Consider the following 22,505-nt stretch of genomic DNA (forward strand, 5'->3'; position numbering starts at 1 on the left):
AATATGGTAAGTAATGTGTTAAAGAAGGTTATATGCAGGGCATTTGACTAAGGCTGGAGGTTTAGGGATGAAGATGATTGAGGCTTGTCTTAAAACAGGAATAGGAATTAGCAAACTAGGAAGGAAATAAGCATTGCAGACAGCATAGCTTGAATCAAAGTATAGACGCATGAAGCAATAGTTGATCAATCGTTTGATAGATATTTATGTTTATTATCCAGTAAATTCCCAGGGCACTGTGCTTACTTAGTACAAAGAATATAATGGTGAACATGACAGATGTTTTCCCTGCCTTCATGGAGTTCATGTTTTAGCAGGAGATGTATAAGAATTAAACAAGTAGTTGAAGTTAAGTGGAATAATAGGTAATGTAGAGCATACCCATCTGAGCATATAGCAAAGGGACCGAACCTAATCTAGGGGTCAGAGAAAGCCCTTTTGAAGAATTGTTGTATAAATAAAGACCTGATGAAGAAGAGCAAAGAGGTGGGAAAGTATATCCCGAAAAAAGACATTCAGGTGTGCAAAGTTTTGGTGATAAGAAAGAACAGTATGGAGGGTGGGGCATGAGAAGCTGGAGGACGAGAGCAAAGATCAGATCACAGAAGGCCTTTTAGACATTATTCGAACAGGAATGGGCATACAGTAAATGGTTTTAACCTAGAGTAGGCTGTGATCAGGTGTGTGTTTTTAGCAATGTCTCCACATGCATGGTTGTGGGGAGGTTGAGTTGGTGGTGGTAGTTGAGGAGCAAGGTTATATATAGGTAGGCCAGTTGGAAAGTTATTGGAGTGTTTCAGGCAAAAGATGAGGGCAAAATTAGACTTGACTGGCGACAGTGTGGCCAGAGGGAAATAAAAGGATATAATATTTTGAATGGACAATCTATAATACTTGGATATTATTTGGATGGAGGGTGGTTACAAAGGAGAGAAGACAGGAGACAAGGAGGGATAACTAGATTTTTTGCTTGGGTAATTGTGTTTACTCAGAGCATGTTGTACATCCGGTACAGTAAACAGTTCAGTATTATTATACAGAGTGCCAGAGCATGGAAGTGGGAGGTAGAAAGCTAGGGGGAAGAACTAGGAAACTTTCTCTTTCTAAAGAACTTGGGTACCGGCAATGGAGAAGAGTAGAAGAGGATGTGTTCATGTTAGTGTTTATGTTACTAAGGCAGCATGGAAGCTGGTTTGAGAGGAGCAAGATAGGAGAGTAGAAGACAAATTAGGAGACTCCCATAATAATTCAAATGTGAGATGATGTGGGCCTTAACTAGGGATTCAGGATACCTTTGGGAATTAAAATAGGGCTTTGATGACTGATTGGAAAGGATGGCATCTAGGGTGACTTCCAGGTTTCTGACTTGAATCACTGGGTGATGGTAGAAGCATTAGCTGATGGGAAATGAGAGAGGAAGAATTTGGGCCTTGGGAGAAACGTGTTGAGTTCCCTTCCGACAGTCCCAAATTTATGGGTCTCCAGGCACATCCAAGTAAAGAGAACAAGTGGTTGGGAACAACCTTTGTGGGGAGGCCTAGGACTTAGCAAATCATTATTTATCATCACTGAATATGATAGTTAAAATTGTGAATAGTGGATAAGATAAGATAAGTAAAGAATGTTAAGGGAGAAGAGTCGAGGGCAAAACTTAGAACTCTAAAGAAAACCTGCATGTAAGAGCCAGGGAAAAGAGCTCTTGAAAGAGCGGGTATAGAAATGGTGACAGTGGGAGTAGAACCATGCAGACAAGTGTCACACACTTCCAAGAGTAGAATTTCCAGAAAAATTGAATAGTTTCATTTACAAAAGAAAATACCAGTAAGGTAAAGATGATATTTTAATGAATTCAAATGGTTTGAATACATAGAGAGGCAAACAGAATGTTCCAGACATTTTGAAATCTGTAAATTAAAAAAAAAAAAAATTGACAGTGCATTTTGAAAAGTATTCTTTAGTAAACATCTCTTAATTTTATTTTTCAGCCAAGCAGCAGACATAATGGAAACATCTGGGTGGAAGTCCATGATTCAGTCTCACCCACATTTGGTAGCAGAAGCCTTCCGAGCACTAGCATCTGCACAGTGTCCACAGTTTGGTATTCCACGAAAACGGCTAAAACAGTCTTGAAATCTTCCATGAACTGTAGAAAAATGGAACTGACTTTTACTCCTCCAGGTCCAGAAGGATTCTAATACACAAACCATAAGCAAGAGTTGTTTCTGTTGTCTTGTCCACAGAACAGAAGCTGAGAAAGCATATTGCTTGAATTTCAGGTGGATAATTTATGGTTTATTCTTCAGCTTTAAATTAGACTGATTATACTCTAATTCACTTCAAGGCCTTAAATTATCTTCAGTGACTTCTCTTGTTCATATATATACTTTAATTTTTTTATTGTGCCTTGTCATTGTGACCAAGGCTATGCAGGATTGCACTAGCTCCATAATGCAGTAATATTGATAACTGAAGATAATAAGTTTCAAAAGGATCTTCCATTAGTTTGAGAAAGGCAAATGAATATTATAGGGTTTGTCCTATGCTATCTCAAAGTTTAAAACTAGGCTTTCCTTAAAAAAGCACTTCTATTGGAGATTACTGGTAACGTCTCCAGTCTAAGTTCTATAAATACAGGAGAACCTGCTTACCTTCAAGGTAAGTTATGGCAATACACTGCTTCAATTCTAATTTATTTTTCATTTCAGGGGGCAAATATGCAATGAGTTGGCCCAAATTTTTAATGAAATTTGTAGTGTTTTTATGTTATCTGTCCAACAAACTAAGAGAAGCATAACAAACCTTTGCTTGTGTTTCTTTGTGAGTTTATCCAAGTTTACAGTGATTGAGAACTGATTGAGGTTAAGATTTCAATAAGAAGAAAGCATGTTTTGTGCTGAATTAATTTTTTTTAAATTTATAGTGACCTACATTTATATGAAGAATTCTGTACATGTTAAAAGTAAGGATGACCAAATGTAAATTTAATGAGTGGGCCAATTAAGAAGATATATATGCACTTTTAATGTGTAACTTTTTTATACTGAATGGTACTTTTTTTTTTTTTTGCTTTTGAGAGAATTGATAAGGTATAATTAATTGTCTTAACTTTTGAAAGAATTTTTAAGACAGATGGAGGCAACTGGGATGTTTGTGATAATAGATAAGGAAGATATTCTCGATTATAGTTAAATTGGTTTGACTTCCAGATATTCATTATTGAATTCACGCCTGTTTATCACGCTTTGGAGAAGGCACCTGACAGTAAATGAATCCTGGACAGCCTACTCTCCTTCTAAAAGCAATGAACTGCTATTATTTGCAGACTAAAGGAGAGAACCCTTAGAAATATGTCAGGCTACACTCTGAAACCTTTTTTCCTCCCTAGCTTTCTCCTTTCTGTCTCAGTTACTGTACCAACATTGTGGATGATAGTGAAATTCTGCATAATGTGAACAGGATAAACTATTCATAAACTGCTTTTCACGGGCCAGTTCTTTATTATAAATGAATTTTAGCTTTAAACACATACACATCTTCAGTTTTCGATAGCTCTGTTTACAACAGAAGTCTGTTCTGGTGCATTGTCCTGGTGAAGCAGGAGCAATCGGTGTCAAGTCACTGCATCTAATTTCCTGTGACAGTGGCAGTATGCTTCTTAGGCAAGATTTACATTTGACCACAAGGGAAAAAATTTTTTCACTGGAAAAAAAAATGCATATACCTATATATTTACATATATAACTTTATTCTCCAGATTAAAATTTGTATAATTCGTTTATTTAGTTTTTGAATTTAGGACAAAAAGAAAAAGATGAAGCGTGAAGTTTTAAAATAGATTTTATTTTTGTTATCTGTCTGTTAGGTATTTACTGAAGCAATCCTAATATACCAAGAGTGATTCATATTTACATTGAACAAACACTGTCAAATAATCATTTGTTATCCACATCAAACTGGAGTTCAAAAAGATCATATTTTCAGATATCTTCATTTCTTGCTGTGTAGCTTGAGTCTTTGTTGTGTTAACCTAAATTTGAAATTGGAAGACTCCCTTCGGATAGAAGAAAGATTCTTACATATGAATGGATTCCATCCTATGTAAGAGTATTATAGGGAGCAGAAATTCACTTCCTTAACTTCACCATAAGATTGAGCCCTTTAAATTTAAAATGTGCAATTTAAAAAAGAAACCACACACACATACATATACACTTTAAGAATTTGAGATTTTGCCAGGGTCTTAGAAGAAAACAAAAATTCATCCCTCAGGCCCTAGAATTTTGTTGTCATATATTAAAAAAATACTGGTGTATTCATTTACGTCGGATGCACACAGGCGCATTCTGAATTAATTCACTGCTTGGGTCTACATTTCTAACCATAGTGACTTCAGTGATAACACCTATTATAATGAACATTTCAGCTTACCCTTACTTACATACTTACTTTAGTGTTTGTTGCAAATCTGAAGGGTTTTATTATAAAGTTTTTTTTTTTTAGTTTGGTAGCACATTTTGTACCAAAAACGTCCAACACTGTGCTGTAAGAATATCCACATTTGTAGAAATGTCCACTTTTCAGATAATATAATTCCTACCATTATACTAACAGAATCATATGGTAGTTGATTTATTTTTTTTATTTATTATGTATATTTTTGGTATTGTGGGTTCTTGAGACAATGATACAAAACTGTTAATGTATTCTGACGTGAGTGCTGTAATAGCTTTTTTTTTTTTTCATTTTTAAACTACAGACATTGTTTTCGGTAGGCACAGATTTTGTCCTGAGCAGTGTTGACTTTTGAACTAAAGCCTGCTCCTGTTTCCCTTTTGTCACCTAAACAGAGCTTTTTCTTAGAAAAGTAGTAACTGGTCTTAAATGTTCCATATTATAAAAGTAACTATTGGAGAACTGTTCTTTAGATTGAGATACAGAAACACTGTATTTGTGCCTTTTTCATTTTTTAATATTAATGTGTATCGGTATTTGGAGCACAAATATGAAGGTGCCATAACATTATGGCCTGCCATTGTTACCTCCTTGAATACTCATGTGTCATTGTCTTGAAATAGTAATTGGAGATTCTTGCATGTATTCCGTGGTCATTTGGGCGTGTGTGCGTGCGTGCACGCGTGTGTGTGTGTACATGTACTTGTATTTGCTTGGACTTGTGTGTGGTATGTTCAAAAGAGTGAATTTCTGAAAATAGAACTCAGTTAAATGTTGAAAGTTTAGGTTAGTTGAAGTGTATTCCATTTAAATGTGCTTTGAGGGGACAATTGAGAGGAAATTATAATTCTCAAAAATGTGACCAATTTACTGCATGATGAAATGTGAAAACAGTGCCTTTTAAGGACATCAATTTTAAAATTAAGTTTTAAAATATTAACAAAGATCTCTTAAAAAGTTGTCATGAACATTATTGGTTTATTTTTAAACGAGACCTAAGTTAGAGCTTAAATTGCCAAAAGTATAGTTATTAATTTATTTACCCATTTGTTTTGTGCATAAATTTAAAACCTAAGCAGAATTGTTTATAAAATTGTGGATCATAGATGCTACCCAGTGTTACTAAAATAGAACACTAGGGACTTTAGTAAGTTGTTTTGTTAAAATCCAACTCAAGCTTTTCTCAAAGCCAAGTCTCCTTGAAGAGGTGAATTGTTCTGAGTTGGATGTTCATGCTCTTTGATGGATAAAATGAAAATATTCAATGTCTTCTTGCAAAACAACGTGGGTGGTTGGGTTTTAGTGTTTTTCAGATTATAAAGACAGCACTTTCAACACACATAAGAGTATTTTGCAAACCTCTTTTATACAGATTATGAGCTCTAGTTTATTTAAGTGTTAAATGGAATGATGTAAATTTTAGGTCCAGTTGAACGAATATTGAGTGCCTACCATGCGAGACTTCTTCACTAGGAATGAAATCACCACACTGTGTCTTCTGTTTGCAGTATGTGGACTTCACGTTTGAAAAAGAATTCTTATATTTAAATCTTTTTCTGTTGTTAAGGGTTTATCCTTGTATACTGTAACCCAGTTAATTTTTGCATTCAGTTTTAGAATGAAGATATAACTTAAGTGAGTCCCATTTTTGAAAATAAAAATCTGCTGAAATTATTTAAAAATCAGTTCTGGGGCAAATTGATGTGCAAGATTCAAATGTATAAAGACATTTTGAACTTTTCAGCCTCATTTTTAATCAGCTGATGTCAATGATGAGATACATACTTTTTGTATCTTGTTGCTGAAAATATTTTTTGCATTTCAGCACATTGAGTTAAAATAAAGTTGATACTACTTATTCAGAATTAATTGGTTTATTTTGTGTTTATTTGAAAACTATGAATAATTCTTTATCCGATTACTGTGATGCTTTACAAAAAGAGCCATGTATTTGATATGGTAGCTTTTAGAATTATGCTTAGTAATTGTCTTTTCTACATAAGAAAACTAGTGTTTTTTTGGAACCTACTAAAAACTTATTCCTTGACTCTGAGATGTTACATATATATGTACTTTAACATATGCATACCATCAATATTGCGTGACTTATGCTAATGCTATGTAATTTAGATCACCTTTCCCTGGTCCTCCTACCCCTTCTTAATTTCAGCTAATTATTTGCTGCTCTCAAAAAGAGCAAATTTGGGGCAGTGTATTCCTACACCAGCTTAGTAACAGCAACATAATTAGTGCTTAAAAACTACGGCCAAAGTCACAGAAATGCACAGTGAAAAACCTTCCATATTCTCAACACACACATACACATGTCCACACACACTGAATTACCCTTAAAAGAATAAAAGAAGGGTTGAAACACTTAAAAAATATTACCTATACAACTATAGTAAGATAGGACAAGTGGTCATATTCTAAACTTTAAATGAACTGTATATAACCTTTTCCCTTACTCTGCAGCAGCCAGCACCCTTCATACTTTGTTTTAGAAAATTGGAATGTTGTGTTTCCTCTGTTCTATCACCTCAGAATTATTTGTTTCTAAGAGAAGGCCAAGACTGGCATTTGCTTTTTGATCACTGTTTTTAAATAGAAGACATTGATAGAGATGTTTACATGATTGCTACCTTCTTATTTTTTGTACCAGGGAGGTTTGCATGCAGATGTCTGCAATGATTAGTGGCAAAAAAGTTTGTCATTCCCGTTAGGAGTGCTTCCTTTCCACCTCTCCCTCATCTCTTGCCCTCCACCCTTAATTCCTTTGTAAAGGATTCAAGTGTAGTCCTGCTTCAGTCTGTGACATCAGAGCCAAACAGTTCCTATGGTATCTAATCTTATCCTTTTGTCCAAATTCAAACCAGGCCTTTCGTCCAAATTCAAACCAGGATAAGTGCAAAGAAAGAAAAATTGTGAGGTTTAGGAATAACATTTGCAGCACACACACACACAAAGGCAACCAGTGTCCTGAGGACTCTGATATAACTGCCACAGCAGAAGGTTTTTAGAATGTATACTTTATAAATGTCCCCCAAATGTGCAGGTCATTATGAAAATTGGGCAAAAATGAGGAAAAGTGAAAGTGGCATGCAGTTGAAAAAGAGTAGTGAAGTTAGATGCATTAAACTTGATAAACCTTCCTGAGGAAGTGATGCTCATCTCAAATTGAGTGGGAGTTAGGCAGTTTAGTGGTGGTATCATCCAACCGATTGTGTGTTGGCAAGGTTCATATGGAACATTTATGGGAGTAAAAACAGGTGTGGCTATATCCCATTGTATAAAGGGAAGAGAAATCTCATGTTGTAAACCAGTTAGCAAAGATCACGATTGTTTAAAGATCTTATTAGAAGAGTCGAACTTAATCTATGAGTGTTGAGTATGTCATCAACAATCCGTCAATCTTCAGGTGGGTTGGAGGGCGCTAGAGGAGAGAGGGTAAGGAGACCCTCTTAAGAGGTGAGCAATACTAGTGCTTTGTGCTAGGCTAGGAGACCTGGGATGGAGAGATTGGAGAGGAAATTCTGAGAGGACTTGGAAATTCATATGGTAGAAGGAAGATGGAGGAGTCAAGAGTGACTCCCAGGTTTGATATTTGAGCAACTGGGTGGAGGATGGTACTGATACATTCACTGATACAGTAATCACAAGAGTAGCAGCAGTTTGTGGAGAAAAAAAAAGGTTATTTTGATTTGGAGCCTGTTGATCTTAAGGTTCTTATAGGGCATTCTGGTTGGATATGTGAATCATAAACATGAGGGTGATCTCAGTTATAAAGTCAGGAATCCTTAGTATTCTACAGATGGTAACCAGTGTATGCGGGCTGAGGTGAGAAGGCAGCACAGGGCAGAGACAGGGACGAGCAGAGAGAGAGCAGCTTGCAAAAGAAGATGCGTGATCACAAAGTCAGAACCAGAAGACTGTCCATCCTAGCAGTTGGAGAAGAGAATGCTTCAAGAGAAGGGATGGTTAACAGTGTCAAGTGCTACCGAGCAGTCAAATAGGCAACTAAAATATAAATTCAATTTGTGAGGGAGCAAATGAAAGGAGTCTTTGGAGTGGGGAAAGCAGTAGGATTAGAGTAAGGAAATGTATGCTCTGAGTAGAGACTGTGGGGTGTCCAGCGAAGATGGCAAGGCAGAAACCGTAGCTGTAAGATGGGGTTTAGGTTCAGTTTCTTACTTTGATTTGTTTTCCTTTATGGTGGGAGAAATGTCAGTATATTAGGATGTCATAATAAGGAGTCAGAAAAGTAGAATACAAAAGGGATTACTGATGTCCTAGTCTGAAGAGAAGAGGAGTGGAATGAGATGCCAGACAGACTGCCCCTAACGCATGTGAAGGGGAAATGCAAAGGATGTCGAGTCAGATTTAATACTTTTTTTTTTTTTGGCCTGAAAGTTGGTATACTCATTTTATGTCTTTTATTCCTTGTGAAGTCATCTATTCAGAGTAAAGGGGGTGGATGATGGGTTTAGATCAGGGGTCAGCAAACCTACTTTGTAAAGGACTAGGTAGTAACCGTTTTACCCACTCGGCTATGCCATTGTAATGTGAAAGCAGCCATAGACAATATGTAAGCTCACGAGGTGGCTGTTTCCATTAGAACTGTTCACAAAAGCTGGCAGTGGGCAGGATTTAACTTTGGTGCCATAGTTTGCTGATTTCAGAGATTTGAGAAGAGCAGAGGAGTTTTGGAATAGCAGACGTGAAGAAAAAACATGATGGCCCAGTTGCAATTGGAGGCCATGACTTTACAGAGGATGAGTTAAGGAGACTTGGTGTTTGCATAATTGGTGCAAAAAAATAATAATAATAATTGGAATAGAATCAGTGATTAAAGATACTAATTATTTTTCTTAAAAAAAATTAAGAGTTTTAGAAATAAGAAAATTCATAGTGCTCCAGGTGGAATTCATGAACAGATGTCCAAACCTAGACATACTGGGTGACTTGTAAATTGGAAAGATAAGTAGTGTGAGTATCCAAGCAATAAAAAAAAATTTTAAAGTCATGTTTCTCTGGCAATACTTTTAAGTGAAAAAAAATTTGACCCCAAAACTCTTAGCTGTTTAGCGATTCATTTCTAAAGTTAACACAAATTATATAGAGGTAGTATATTAACATAGTACCCAAAGCATAGGGAACATTGATCAAAAGTAATCCAAGCATAGGAAGCTGAGGCTTAAAAGGACTGGCAATAAGTATTAAACTGTTAGAGGGAAGACTGACTAATTGTAACGTTGTAAACTTGAATGCAACCCCTCTCCCCAACCTTCCACACTCCCACCTGCTTGCCCCTCTTCCCACCTCAGGATCACACTCAGAGATAGCTGTCGTCCTCCCGGAAGAAGGTCCTCCTTCCCTTCCCTCACTGGTGAACCCTGGCTGGTTCACAACTGTAAAATGTAAAATGTGAAAGTGTTCATCTGTTGTAAGTAAAAAGGAAATTAGACAAGACGAAGAGGGGGAACTGGCATTGGAAATCAAAAGTGCAAAATTCTTCCTCTTCCATAAAATGAGAATTTAAAATGTTTTCTCACTGATTTTAAACTTTGAATTATAAACATTTAAGCATCTTTAAAAAAATAAGAGGCTCTAACTATCCACTGTTTAAAATAGACTGTATATCCTCCAAAGCACAAAATACTGTGTGTGTGGCAAAGTCAGGGGAAAGAATCAACTAGGATACCAAAAAGGGAGAAGGCAAAGATAATATTACAGAGATGTAGCAGAACTAGTGTGACAAACAGAATAGGTAAAACGTGTTCTATCAGAAAAACCTTTTCAGTAATGATCTCTTTTGTGGGTATGTAATAGACATGCCCTGTTCTGATGGAATTTAATAAAATCAGTAACAAAATATAAGCCTGTGAAAGGGGAATAGAGGGTATTGTGTAGCACATCTCAAGAGTAAATTACTGCTAGCCAGGCATAGAGGAGAGTGTTTATATAAGGGAATAAGTATGGAGGCTCAGGGGTCAGAGGAGTTGGTGATTTTACTGAAATTCAGTAGAGCTGAAAAGTAGTGCTTTTTGTTGATGTGTAGTACCTCTGTGTGTGCAGGTCTTTTTTTTTTTTTTTTTTTTTTTTGATGAGGGTAAGAATGAATCCAAGTGAGAGAACTCTGAATACGTGAGTACATAGGACTAAGTCAGGAAAGGCCTTTTAAGCTCTTAATTGCCCAAATTCACAATCACGGAAAAAATGGAAACAATTATAAAATAATTACCTCCAGAAAAGTCTTGGAACTAGGTTGACTTTCTTCAAACTTTCTAGGAACTGATAATTCCCATGATATGTGCATTGAAGAAAATACTGAAAAATAAATTTAAGCAATACTTCTAATCAAACTAGTATGAAACCAGATAACCTTAGAAAATTGCCAAAAAATAAGTGAAATATATGTAAGACACTAATACATTGTCCTAGAGGTAGCAGTAGCCTAGTAAATGCTGGTTCCTAACCCCTTTCCCCATTTTCCTAAGAGAATACCCAAAAAGGAAGGCTTACAGACCCATCTCTATTATAAATATGAGTGATAGAATCCTAAATAAAATCCTAATAGCTAGAATTTAGTAATAAAAAGAAAAACCAAGTCACCTAAGGTTGACCTAGGACTCTGAGGATGGTTCAGTATTACGGTAACAGTTTTGTACCACATCAAAAGGTAAAGTAAAAGCCATGATCATCTAGTGGAATTCAGCAAAACTGCACATTTATTTTTTTCACAAGATATCCTTACAAACCTAGTATGGGAAATAATTCTTCAACACCATTGAGACTACCACCCTCACACCATTAGCCAAAAACATCATAATGACGACCCATTAGAGTCAGCCAAAACACAGGTAGTTTGATAATATGTTTATTTAAAATTATTCTAGAAATTTTAGTGAAATATATATGAAAGAAATAAGCAACATAAGTATGGGAAAGGAAGCCTATATTTGAAAGTTATATACAGTTGTTTTCCTAGAAGACCCAAATTCATAGTAAACTGGCTAGGAAAATGTAGAGATAATCTGCAAGATAATATATCCTGGCAGAAACCATTTATGAGAAATAAGATCCCAATTACAGTAGCAGCAAATAAAATGGAAAAGGCCTAGGAATGACCTTAGGTTGAGATGTAAAAGCACTACAATGGGCAAAATGAACCTATCCTATTATATGAGAAAGGGAAAGAAATGAATTGTGAAGTTAATTAAAAAAAAAAACCTGTTGGTTTTTTTATCTTGTTTAGATAAACCATACTATTATATACCAATATTTAATAAAAATACACTTGAGGGAAATATAAGGATATAATAAGAGCATTTGTCTTTGGATTATGTACTGGGAATCATTTGTTCCAATGGACTGCATTTTCCAAAATTTCCATAAAACAAATATATGTTTATATTACTAATGAGAAAAAAGATTAAACATTAAAAAATGTACATTCTGGGAAAGTCAATAAATTGATTTTTTTTTAAGCTATCCAGAATGGTAAATTTGGTAACACTGAAAACAGAAGTTACTGATACAGCTTCTGCTTGGGGAAGATAATTATGGTCATGTAAGCTGTTTTGCTAGTTTGTACTTAACTCTTAGACAGACCATCATTAGATAATCATATGGAAATAAGTGGCATGCAATTGCTAGAATAATGTAAATTCTTATTTTCAAAACATAACATTTTCCATGAAATGAGGATTGGGTTTTTTTTTTTCCATAAAATGAATGATAATTAAATGCTGTTTGGTTTTTGTTTGTTTTAATGAGAACTGGTAACACTCAAACTTAGGAGAATCTAGCACATTGGAGTCTTGATCTGATGCATTCATCTTGGACCTTTCAGGTTTGAGGCTGAATGGAGGAGTATTTCCTCAATTATACAGTTGAGCCCTTATTCTATACAAGTTGCAGTGATGGTAAAGCAAAACGAAACAAATTCAAAGACAGACCCCTTACTCTCATGCACCTTCTCACAGATGAGTAGAGGAACAGTCATGGATCAATAATGATCCGTCCTTATAAACAGTTGTTTTAATGGAAAATTTAGCGGTAAATATTCAGAGTGTGTTCTAAAATTGTATAGTTTTAGGGCTTAATTTAAATACTGTGACTATGGCATGGTCCCTCCACCAACTAAGCTGACTGGCATCGTATTTTGAAGCATACAAAAAAAGAGTGTACACTGTATATCAGTAAATGGTGGCAATTTTCTAAATTAAAATATGTAAAGCCTATATAAATATATGTGGGCAAGTTGTTTTACAAGATAAGCAAGAAGCAAAGAGGGAGCTCAGTCCTCCTGTTTCTACCACACATTTATATTACCACTTCACCATGCTCAGCATCATAGAAGGACCATTTAAGAGCAGGCCCTTAAAAACAATCTATAAATCTGTAAGTTTAAAATTAGTTTAAAACAAAAGTTGTTTAAATATCCATAAAAAAATTAATGATCGGTCTTGCTATATGAATATAAAAAACAAACTTTTGACTTAATTTTCTCTGTTGTTAGTCCATTTCCTACTTCATCGATGTCCCCACTTTATTACTTCTTCATCGTTTCTTGGTTTCTTAAGATGGAAGCTCACATTGTTAATTTTTACATATTTCTTCTTTTCTAATCATGTAAACTATTGATTTTTCTCTAAGCACTGCCTTAATTACATCTTACAATTTTTTGTATGTTGTATGTTCATTATCACCAGTTCAAAATATTTTCTAATATCCCTTGTGATTTATTCTTTGGTCCATGGGCTTACTTCCTATATTTGGGAGGATTTTTCTAGGTATTATATTTTTACTGATTTCTAATTTAAATCTATAGTGGTCAGAGAATAGACCCCATATATTTTCATTAAGTTGATATTTATTGATACTTGTTTCATGGCACAGAATATGATCTATCTTGAAACTTCTGTATGCACTTGAAAAGAATGTATTTTCTGCAATTGTTGAGTACTGTATGCTATATGACAGTAAGGTCAAGCTGATTGATAGTGCTGTTCACATCTATATGTTCACTAGTTTTTGTCTACTTTTTTCTAGTAATTACTGAACAATGAGTATTAAAATCTTCAACTTTATCAGTGAATTGGTCTGCTTCTCCCTTATCTGTTAATTTTTTGTATATTCTGTTGTTGTTGTTTTGCGGTACACGGGCCTCTCACTGTTGTGGCCTCTCCCATTGCGGAGCACAGGCTCCAGATGCGCAGACTCACCAGCCATGGCTCACGGGCCCAGCCACTCCGCGGCATGTGGGATCTTCCCGGACCGGGGCATGAACCCGTGTCCCCTGCATCGTCAGGTGGACTCTCAACCACTGCGCCACCAGGGAAGCCCAATAGTCTTTATTTTAAAGTCTATTTTGTTTGATATGAGAATTGCTACTCCAGCTTTCTTTTGGTTTCCATTTGCATTAAATATCTTTTACCATCCCCTCACTTTCAGTCTGTATGTGTGTCTAGGTCTGAAGTGGGTCTCTTGTAGACAGCAAATATATGGGTCTTGTTTTTGTATCCATTCAGCCAATCTGTGTCTTTTGGTGGGAGCATTTAGTCCATTTACATTTAACGTAATTATCGATATGTATGTTCCTATTCCCATTTTCTTAATTGTTTTGGGTTCGTTATTGTAGGTCTTTTCCTTCTCTTGTGTTTCTTGCCTAGAGAAGTTCCTTTAGCAGTTGTTGTAGAGCTGGTTTGGTGGTGCTGAACTCTCTCAGCTCTTGCTTGTCTGTAAAGGTTTTAATTTCTCCATCAAATCTGAATGAGATCCTTGCTGGGTAGAGTAATCTTGGTTGCAGGTTTTTCTCCTTCATCACTTTAAATATATCCTGCCAGTCCCTTCTGGCTTGCAGAGTTTCTGCTGAAAGATCAGCTGTTAACCTTATGGGGATTCCCTTGTGTGTTATTTGTTGTTTTTCCCTTGCTGCTTTTAATATGTTTTCTTTGTATTTAATTTTTGACAGTTTGATTAATATGTGTCTTGGCGTATTTCTCCTTGGATTTATCCTGTATGGGACTCTCTCTGCTTCCTGGACTTGATTAACTATTTCCTTTCCCATATTAGGGAAGTTTTCAACTATAATCTCTTCAAATATTTTCTCAGTCGCTTTCTTTTTCTCTTCTTCTTCTGGAACCCCTATAATTCGAATGTTGGTGCGTTTGATGTTGTCCCAGAGGTCTCTGAGACTGTCCTCAGTTCTTTTCATTCTTTTTTCTTTATTCTGCTCTGCAGTAGTTATTTCTAGTATTTTATCTTCTAGGTCACTTATCCATTCTTCTGCCTCAGTTATTTTGCTATTGATCCCATCTAGAGTGTTTTTAATTTCACGTATTGTGTTGTTCATCGTTGTTTATTTCATCTTTAGTTCTTCTAGGTCCTTGTTAAATGTTTCTTGCATTTTGTCTATTCTATATCCAGGATTTTGGATCATCTTTACTATCATTATTCTGAATTCTTTTTCCGGTAGACTGCCTATTTCCTCTTCATTTGTTAGGTCTGTTGGGTTTTTATCTTGCTCCTTCATCTGCTGTGTGTTTTTCTGTCTTCTCATTTTGCTTATCTTACTGTGTTTGGGGTCTCCTTTTTGCAGGCTGCAGGTTTGTAGTTCCCATTGTTTTTGGTGTCTGTCCCCAGTGGCTAAGGTTGGTTTAGTGGGTTGTGTAGGCTTCCTGGTGGAGGGGACTAGTGCCTGTGTTCTGGTGGATGAGGCTGGATCTTGTCTTTCTGGTGGGCAGGTCCACGTCTGGTGGTGTTTTTTGGGGTGTCTGTGGACTTGTTATGATTTTAGGCAGCCTCTCTGCTAATGGGTGGGGTTGTGTTCCTGTCTTGCTAGTTGATTGGCATAGGATGTCCAGCACTGTAGCTTGCTGGTCGTTGAGTGAAGCTGGGTGCTGGTGTTTAGATGGAGATCTCTGGGAGATTTTCGCCATTTGATATTATGTGGAGCTGGGAGGTTTCTTGTGGACCAGTGTCCTGAAGTTGGCTCTCCCACCTCAGAGGCACAGCACTGACTCCTGGCTGGAGCACCAAGAGACTGTCCTCCACACGGCTCAGAATAAAAGGGAGAAAAAGTAGAGAGAAAGAATTAGTAGAAATAGGAAGAGAGAAAGAAAGAAAGAAAGAAAGGAGGGAGGGAGGGAGGAAGGAAGGAAGGAGGGAAGGAAGAAAAAAAGAAAGTAGATAAAGTAAAATAAAATAAAGTAAGATAAAATACAATAAAGTTATTAAAATAAAAAAATAATTATTAAGAGAAAAAAATTAAAAAATCTACAAAAAAAACAGACGGATAGAACCGTAGGACAAATGGTGGAAGCAAAGCTATACTGACAAAATGTCACACAGAAGCATACACATACACACTCACAAAAACAGGAAAAGGGGAAAAAATCATAAATCTTGCTCTCAAGGTCCACCTCCTCAATTTGGGATGATTCGTTGTCTATTCAGATATTCCACAGATGCAGGTACAGCAAGTTGATTGTGGAGCTTTAATCCGCTGCTTCTGAGGCTGCTGGGAGAGATTTCCCTTTCTCTTCTTTGTTCTCACAGCTCCCAGGGGCTCAGCTTTGGATTTGGCCCCGCCTCTGCGTGTAGGTCGCCTGAGGGCGTCTGTTCTTCGCTCAGACAGGACGGGGTTAAAGGAGCCGCTGATTCGGGGCCTCTGGCTCACTCAGGCCGGGGGGAGGGAGGAGCACGGAGTGCGGGGCGAGCCTGCGGCGGCAGAGGCCAGCGTGACGTTGCACCAGCCTGAGGCGCGTCGTGTGTTCTCCCGGAGGAGTTGACCCTGGATCCCAGAACCCTGGCAGTGGGGGGCTGCACAGGCTCCCCGGAAGGTGGGTGTGGATAGTGACCTGTGGTCGCACACAGGCTTCTTGGTGGCGGCAGCAGCAGCCTTAGCGTCTCATTCCTGTCTCTGGGGTCCACGCTTTTAGCCACGGCTCACGCCCGCCTCTGGAGCTCCTTTAAGCGCGCTCTTAATTCCCTCTCCTCGCGCACCGGGAAACAAAAGAGGGAAGAAAAAGTCTCTTGCCTCTTCGGCAGCTCCAGACTTTTCCCCGGACTCCCTCCGGGCTAGCCGTGGCCCACTAATCCCCTGCAGGCTGTGTTCACGCCGCCAACCCCAGTCCTCTCCCCGTGCTCCGACCGAAGCCCAAGCCTCAGCTCCCAGCCCCGCCCGCCCCGGCGGGTGAGCAGAGAAGCCTCTCAGGCCGGTGAGTGCTGGTCGGCCCTGATACTCTGTGCGGGAATCTCACCGCTTTGCTCTCCACACCCCTGTTGCTGTGCTCTCTGCCACGGCTCCGAAGCTTTCCCCCGCCGCCACCCGCAGTCTCCGCCCGCGAAGGGGCTTCCTAGTGTGTGGAAACATTTCCTCCTTCACAGCTCCCTCCCACTGGTGCAGGTCCCGTCCCTATCCTTTTGTCTCTGTTTATTCTTTTTTCTTTTGCCCTACCGAGGTACGTGGGGGGTTTCTTGCCTTTTGGGAGGTCTGAGGTCTTCTGCCTGCATTCAGTAGGTGTTCTGTAGGAGTTGTTCCACCTGTAGATGTATTTCTGGTGTATCTGTGGGGAGGAAGGTGATCTCTGCATCTTACTCTTTCGCCATCTTCCCGGAAGCCTCTCCCTCCTGCTGCTTTTAAAATTCATTCTTTGTTTTCGGTTTCCAGCAGTTTGCTGTAAAGTGTCTAGGTATGTTTTCCTCTGAATTGCTCCTCTTTGGGTTTCTTGAGCTTTTTGATATACAGGTTGGTGTTGTTCATCAATTTTGAAAAATTCTCAGTCATTATTTCTTCAGATATTTCTCCTTTCCCATTCTCTCTCTCCTCTTTCTGTGACTCCAATTGTGTATGTTAGATCATTTAATATTGCCTCACATATTTCAGATGCTCTGTTTTGGTTTTCTTGTTTTTTCATTCTGTATCCTACTTGTTTTTGAGTTTGTGTACTATCTGTTGACCCATTTTCAAGTGCACAGATTCTTAAGTGGAATCCACTCTGGTACTAATCTCACCTAATGATGTAATTTTCACTTAGAGACTTTCCATTTGATTCAATGTTTTAGTGTCTCTTCTGAAGTTTCTTATTCTTTTCATGTATATTGTTTAGCTTTCCATTTCCTTTAGCATTTTTGGTATAGTTTCAAGTCCCTCTCTGTTAATTCCAACTTCTGGGCTATAGCTGGATCTGCTTTTATTGACTATTTCTTTTCTTGACGATGAATCACATTTTCTTCTTAATTTTGCTGGTAATGTTTGATTTTATGCCACACGTGAAAAAAAAGCAATAAAAACTAAAGTAAATAATATGTACTTCCCAAAAAGTGCATGCTATTTTTTGTCCCACCACTAAAGTGAGGCTGAGTCAATATCTGTAGTGATTCTGTTCTGGGTTTTGTCACAACTTTGTATTAATGCATTTTACCACTGGCTTCATATACTTTGAAACAAAATGAAGATTTTTCCTTCTGAGCACTGGCAATATTCCAGATGTATTTTGTGTTTTATAGCCAAGCTGCCAGCTGAGAAGTGTCATTTGCTCTTCAGTCTTGTTCCAGGCTTTCAGTTCCCTGGGAGATCTCTTTCTGCCTTGGAGAGGTATCTCCAACTTCACCCCCATACCTTGGAAGATGAGAGCCTGCAATACCTAGTGTGGGGAAAGGGGAGAAGGGCTCTCTACATTTTAGCTGGCCCTCAATATTTCCCTGGTAAAAGTCCTGAGTACCTTGAATTGGTTTCCCTCATTCCCTTTGCCCATGCAATTCAGTGGATGGTTGCCTTATATTTGGGAGAGGCTCCTCTGGCATAGGAGTGTCTTTCCTGCCCTACTCTGCCCTCAGTTGTGGTGTACTGTGCCTAGTACTCTGTAAAGCACTCTGTAAAGTCCCATAGGAAAGATTTGGCAGGTTGGTGCCTGACTTCCTCTGTGACTGTGGCTTTTCAGAATTTCAGAATTATAATTTGTCATGCCAGTCCACAGACAGCCATTAAGTGGTTTAAATTTTTTTTTTGGTTAGTTTCACCTTACATCTGTGGTAGGTTCTGCTTTACCCTGCTGTTTCACCAGAGACGAGAATAGCCATGGATTTCTTCCACCTTATAAAGAACTAGTCACTTTCTGCAGTTCTCTTAAGGTTTTTGTTTTTTTGTTTTGTTTTGTTTTGTTTCTTTGTTTTTTGCATCCTCAGTTTGCATCCTGGGTTTAGAAAAATTAAGCCTTGTCTGGTTTATTTTTGTTGTTAGGGTGAAAGTGATAACCTCTTGCAACCATTTAATACTAACTGGAAGTAGAAATCCTGGTATTTTTAAAAATTTATTTTCCATTATTTGTTTCTAAGGTATAAATATGCAATTTTTATATTTTCTTGTATGGCCTTCTACATTTACTTATTAACTCTACTAGGGGTTTTTGTATATTATTGTTTTGTTTTTTATATATTCCTTCTGATTTTCTACATAAATTTTTATCCTCTGGAACAAAAGAAAGTTTTACTTCTTCCTTCTTATTCTTTATACTTTCTGTTTTGTTTTTTTTTTGAGGCGGGGGCTTATTTCATTATCTAGTACCTCCAGTGCAATGTTGAATAGAAGTGATGAGAATGAACATCATTCCCAGGTTGCTGAAGTAAGCATGAAAAGTTTACTACTTTTCCATTAAGTATGGTGTTACCTGCAGTTTATCACAGATGCCTTTAACAGACTGAGAAAGCTTCCTTCTAACCCAGCTTTGCAAGTTTTCTTATGAATAGGTGTTAAATTTAGTCAAATACACTTTTTTAAATCTATGGAGATGGTTACATATTTTTCTCTTTTATTGTTTTAATGTGGTGAATTACATTGAGTAATTAAAAAATTTTAAAACAATCTTGATTTCTGGAATAAGCCCAAATTGGCTGTGAGGTACTCTTTTTCTATATTACTGATTAAATTTGCTAATATATGTTTAAGGAATTTTTGTGTATATGTTTGTGAAGGATTTTGGTCTGTGTGTGTGTGTGTGTGTGTATGTGTGTGTGTATGCTTTCGTTTTTTCTTGTAGTAGCTGTATTAGGTTTTGGTATTACAATTATTCTTGATAAATTATTCTAAAATGGGTTGGGCAATGTTTCTTTGTCCTCTATTTTCTGAAAGAGATTGTATAATACGGCATTATTGCCTTCTTAAATGTTCGAAATAATTCACCAGTGAAGTTATCTAGACCAGAAATTTTCTCTATAGGGATTTTTTTTTTTTGCAATTTATTTAATAATGTAAAGCTGTTCAGATTTTGTACTTCTTCTCATGTACATTTTGGTAAGTCATGTTTTTCACTTATGACCATCTTATATATGTTGTGAAACTTAATTGGCATGAATTAAGTTGCTCATACTATTTCCCTTTTTTATCCTTTTGATGTTTGTGGATCTGTAGTGATACCTATTTTTCATTCCTAATATTGGTATTTTTTTTCCTTTATTTTCTTGACTGGGCTTCATAGGAGTTTATCAGCTTTAATTAATCTTTTTTAAAGGTCAGATTTTTTTTAATCTTTTGACTTTTCTTTTTTTATTGTTGGTTATTTCTATTTTATTGATTTCCAACTTGTCTAATTATTTCCTTCTTTTTATTTTATTTATTTATTTTTTTTGTGGTACGTGGGCCTCTTGCTGTTGTGGCCTCTCACATTGTGGAGCACAGACTCCGGACGCGCAGGCTCATCGGCCATGGCTCACGGGCCCAGCCGCTCCATGGCATGTGGGATCCTCCTGGACCGGGGCACAAACCCGTGTCCTCTGCATCAGCAGGCAGACTCTCAACCACTGAGCCACCAGGGAAGCCCAAAAATTGCTTTTTGTTATGTTTCTTTATTGTTCCATTTGACCATTTTCTAATTTCCCTGTGATTTTTTTCTTTGACAAATGAGTTATTTAGAAGTGTTTTATCTTGATTTCCAAATAGTTAGGAATTTTTCTAGATATCTTATTTTTTAAATTTAATTTAATTCTGTTTTGGCCAGATGATATGCTCTGGCCTTTGATATTTATTGATACTTGTGTTATCACTCAGCATGTAATCTGTCTTGGTAAATGTTTCACCTGCATGGGAAGGAATATGTATTCTTCAGTTGTGTAGCAGTCTATATAAATGTCTGTTAGATCAAACTGGTTGAAAATGCTATTCAAATGTTCTATACCTTTACTAGTTTTTTGCATTCTTTTTTATCAATAGGTAAAGATCCTGAGAGAGGGGTGTTCATCTCAATCTTGCCAACTATAATTGTATATTTGTTTATTTCTCCTTTCAGTCCTGTTGATGTTTACTTACTGTATTTGAAATTTCTTTTTATTAGATACACACACACATAGGATTTTTATGTTTTTCTAATGATAATCTTTTTATCATAATAAAAGTCCTCTTTATCTCTGATAATACTTTGTCTTGAACTCTACTTTAGTAATCTTAATATAGCTACACCAGTTTTTTAAAGCTTATATTAACATGCTACATATATTTCCCCCCATCACTTTCATCCTATTTGTGTTTTTATATCTAAAGTGAGTCTTTTATAGACAATATATAGTTTTGTCTTATTTTTAATTTAGTCTAATAAGTTCTGCCTTTTAATTGGTGTTTGTCAATTTTAAAAAATTACATAAATTACATTATGTAATTACTGATATGTTGGAATTTACATCTATCTTCGTATTTCTTTTCTGTATTTTTCTTCCTTTTTTTGTTGTTGTTGTTCCTCTGTTGCTCCTTTCCTGCTCTTCTTGTGTGTTTTTTAATGTCTTTAATCCTATTTCATTTCCTCTGTTTACTTTTTAAGCTATATGTTTTTGCATTTTTAGTAGTGTTAGACTTACAATGTATATCCTTAACTTATCACAGTCTACTTATATTTAATGTTGCATCATTTCATGTAAGTTAGAAAAAAGTACAACTATTTAATTTCATTTATTGCCTCCTCCATCTCTTGTACCACTCTTGTCATGTGCTTTATTTCTACATACAGTTATCATGTTATAGTTATCGCTCTAAACAGCCAATATCTTATAAAGAAATTAAAAGAAAGAAAATATTTTCTATTTACCCACATATTTAGTATTTCAGTGTTCTTATTCATGTAGATCTGAATTTTCATCTGTTGTTTTTGCACTTATTTAGAGAATTCTGGAGAGAGTTTGTGAATTAAGTTAATGATTGATAACTAGAAAACTAAGCACATATACAGACAAAAACATTTGTTAACTCCAGGGAACTAAAGTAGTCCTACAGAGAGGAAATGCAGTCAGATCATACTATTGGGCTCAACTGGGAACAGTGTTTTTATACTAGCACAATAATGTAAACACTGAGTATTGCTGTAACCACAAACTGGGATTCTATGCTCTTAATCTATCTTAGTGGGAAATCAATAGATAATGTCAAAGTAAAAATTAAAAATTAAATAAATAAGAAACAATAGGGGAATTTCCTGGCAGTCCAGTGGTCAGAGCTCTGCGCTTCCACTGCAGGGGGCATGGGTTCGATCCCTGGTTGGGGAACTAAGATCCCACTTGCTGTGATGTGGCCAAAAAAAAAAGAAAAAGAAAGAAACAGTAAATAGCCATAACAGCAAGTTTGGAGTTTGGAAAGAGGAAAGAGTTGAGAGTTGGCTGAGTTTGCCTCTGGGAAAAGCAGGAGTGGCAGTAAAGTAGGGGCTGCTCTCTCTCATAACAGGTTTAGTTTTACTGTTTGTCTTTTTGTATTATGTACCTGTACTACTCTGATAACAAAAACAATCCTTAAGCTAATGGGAATATCCCACTGAGAGGGAAGATATGAGTATGTAAGAAACAGGCTAATGGACTATGTAGGATTTCTGAATACGCACATTGGGATGATGTTCATTAACATAAGTGGCCTTAAATAGAAGAAAAGACAATTGTTCTGGTCTGTTAACAAGAGGGGAGGAAATAGGATTAAAGCAGATGATGGTAAATCTATGTGTTTGGCTAACTGAAGGGCATCCTGGTTCTATTTGCTATAAAAACTTGGCAGGAGAGTAAAATGGAAGTATGAAGTG

General features: G+C 36.8%; 1 protein-coding gene across 8 annotated transcripts in view; it reads left to right on the forward strand.

Annotated features, from left to right (window-relative positions):
- The window catches only part of SPOPL (speckle type BTB/POZ protein like), a 78,250-nt gene extending 56,225 nt beyond the window's left edge, over positions 1-22,025 (forward strand). For 7 of the 8 annotated variants that reach the window (XM_033414340.2, XM_049711974.1, XM_033414342.2 and 4 more), the window contains one exon: positions 1,986-6,317. In XM_033414340.2, coding sequence (XP_033270231.1) covers positions 1,986-2,130 — 145 coding nt within the window. In that variant the 3' untranslated portion in view covers positions 2,131-6,317. Of the gene's footprint in view, positions 1-1,985; positions 6,318-20,665 lie in introns of those variants that run through there. The other variant, XR_007478258.1, reaches the window with a different exon arrangement.
- Positions 22,026-22,505: the final 480 nt, after the last annotated feature.

This window comes from Orcinus orca, chromosome 7 (genome assembly GCF_937001465.1).
Source record: "Orcinus orca chromosome 7, mOrcOrc1.1, whole genome shotgun sequence".
Classification (NCBI taxonomy): Eukaryota; Metazoa; Chordata; class Mammalia; order Artiodactyla; family Delphinidae; genus Orcinus; species Orcinus orca.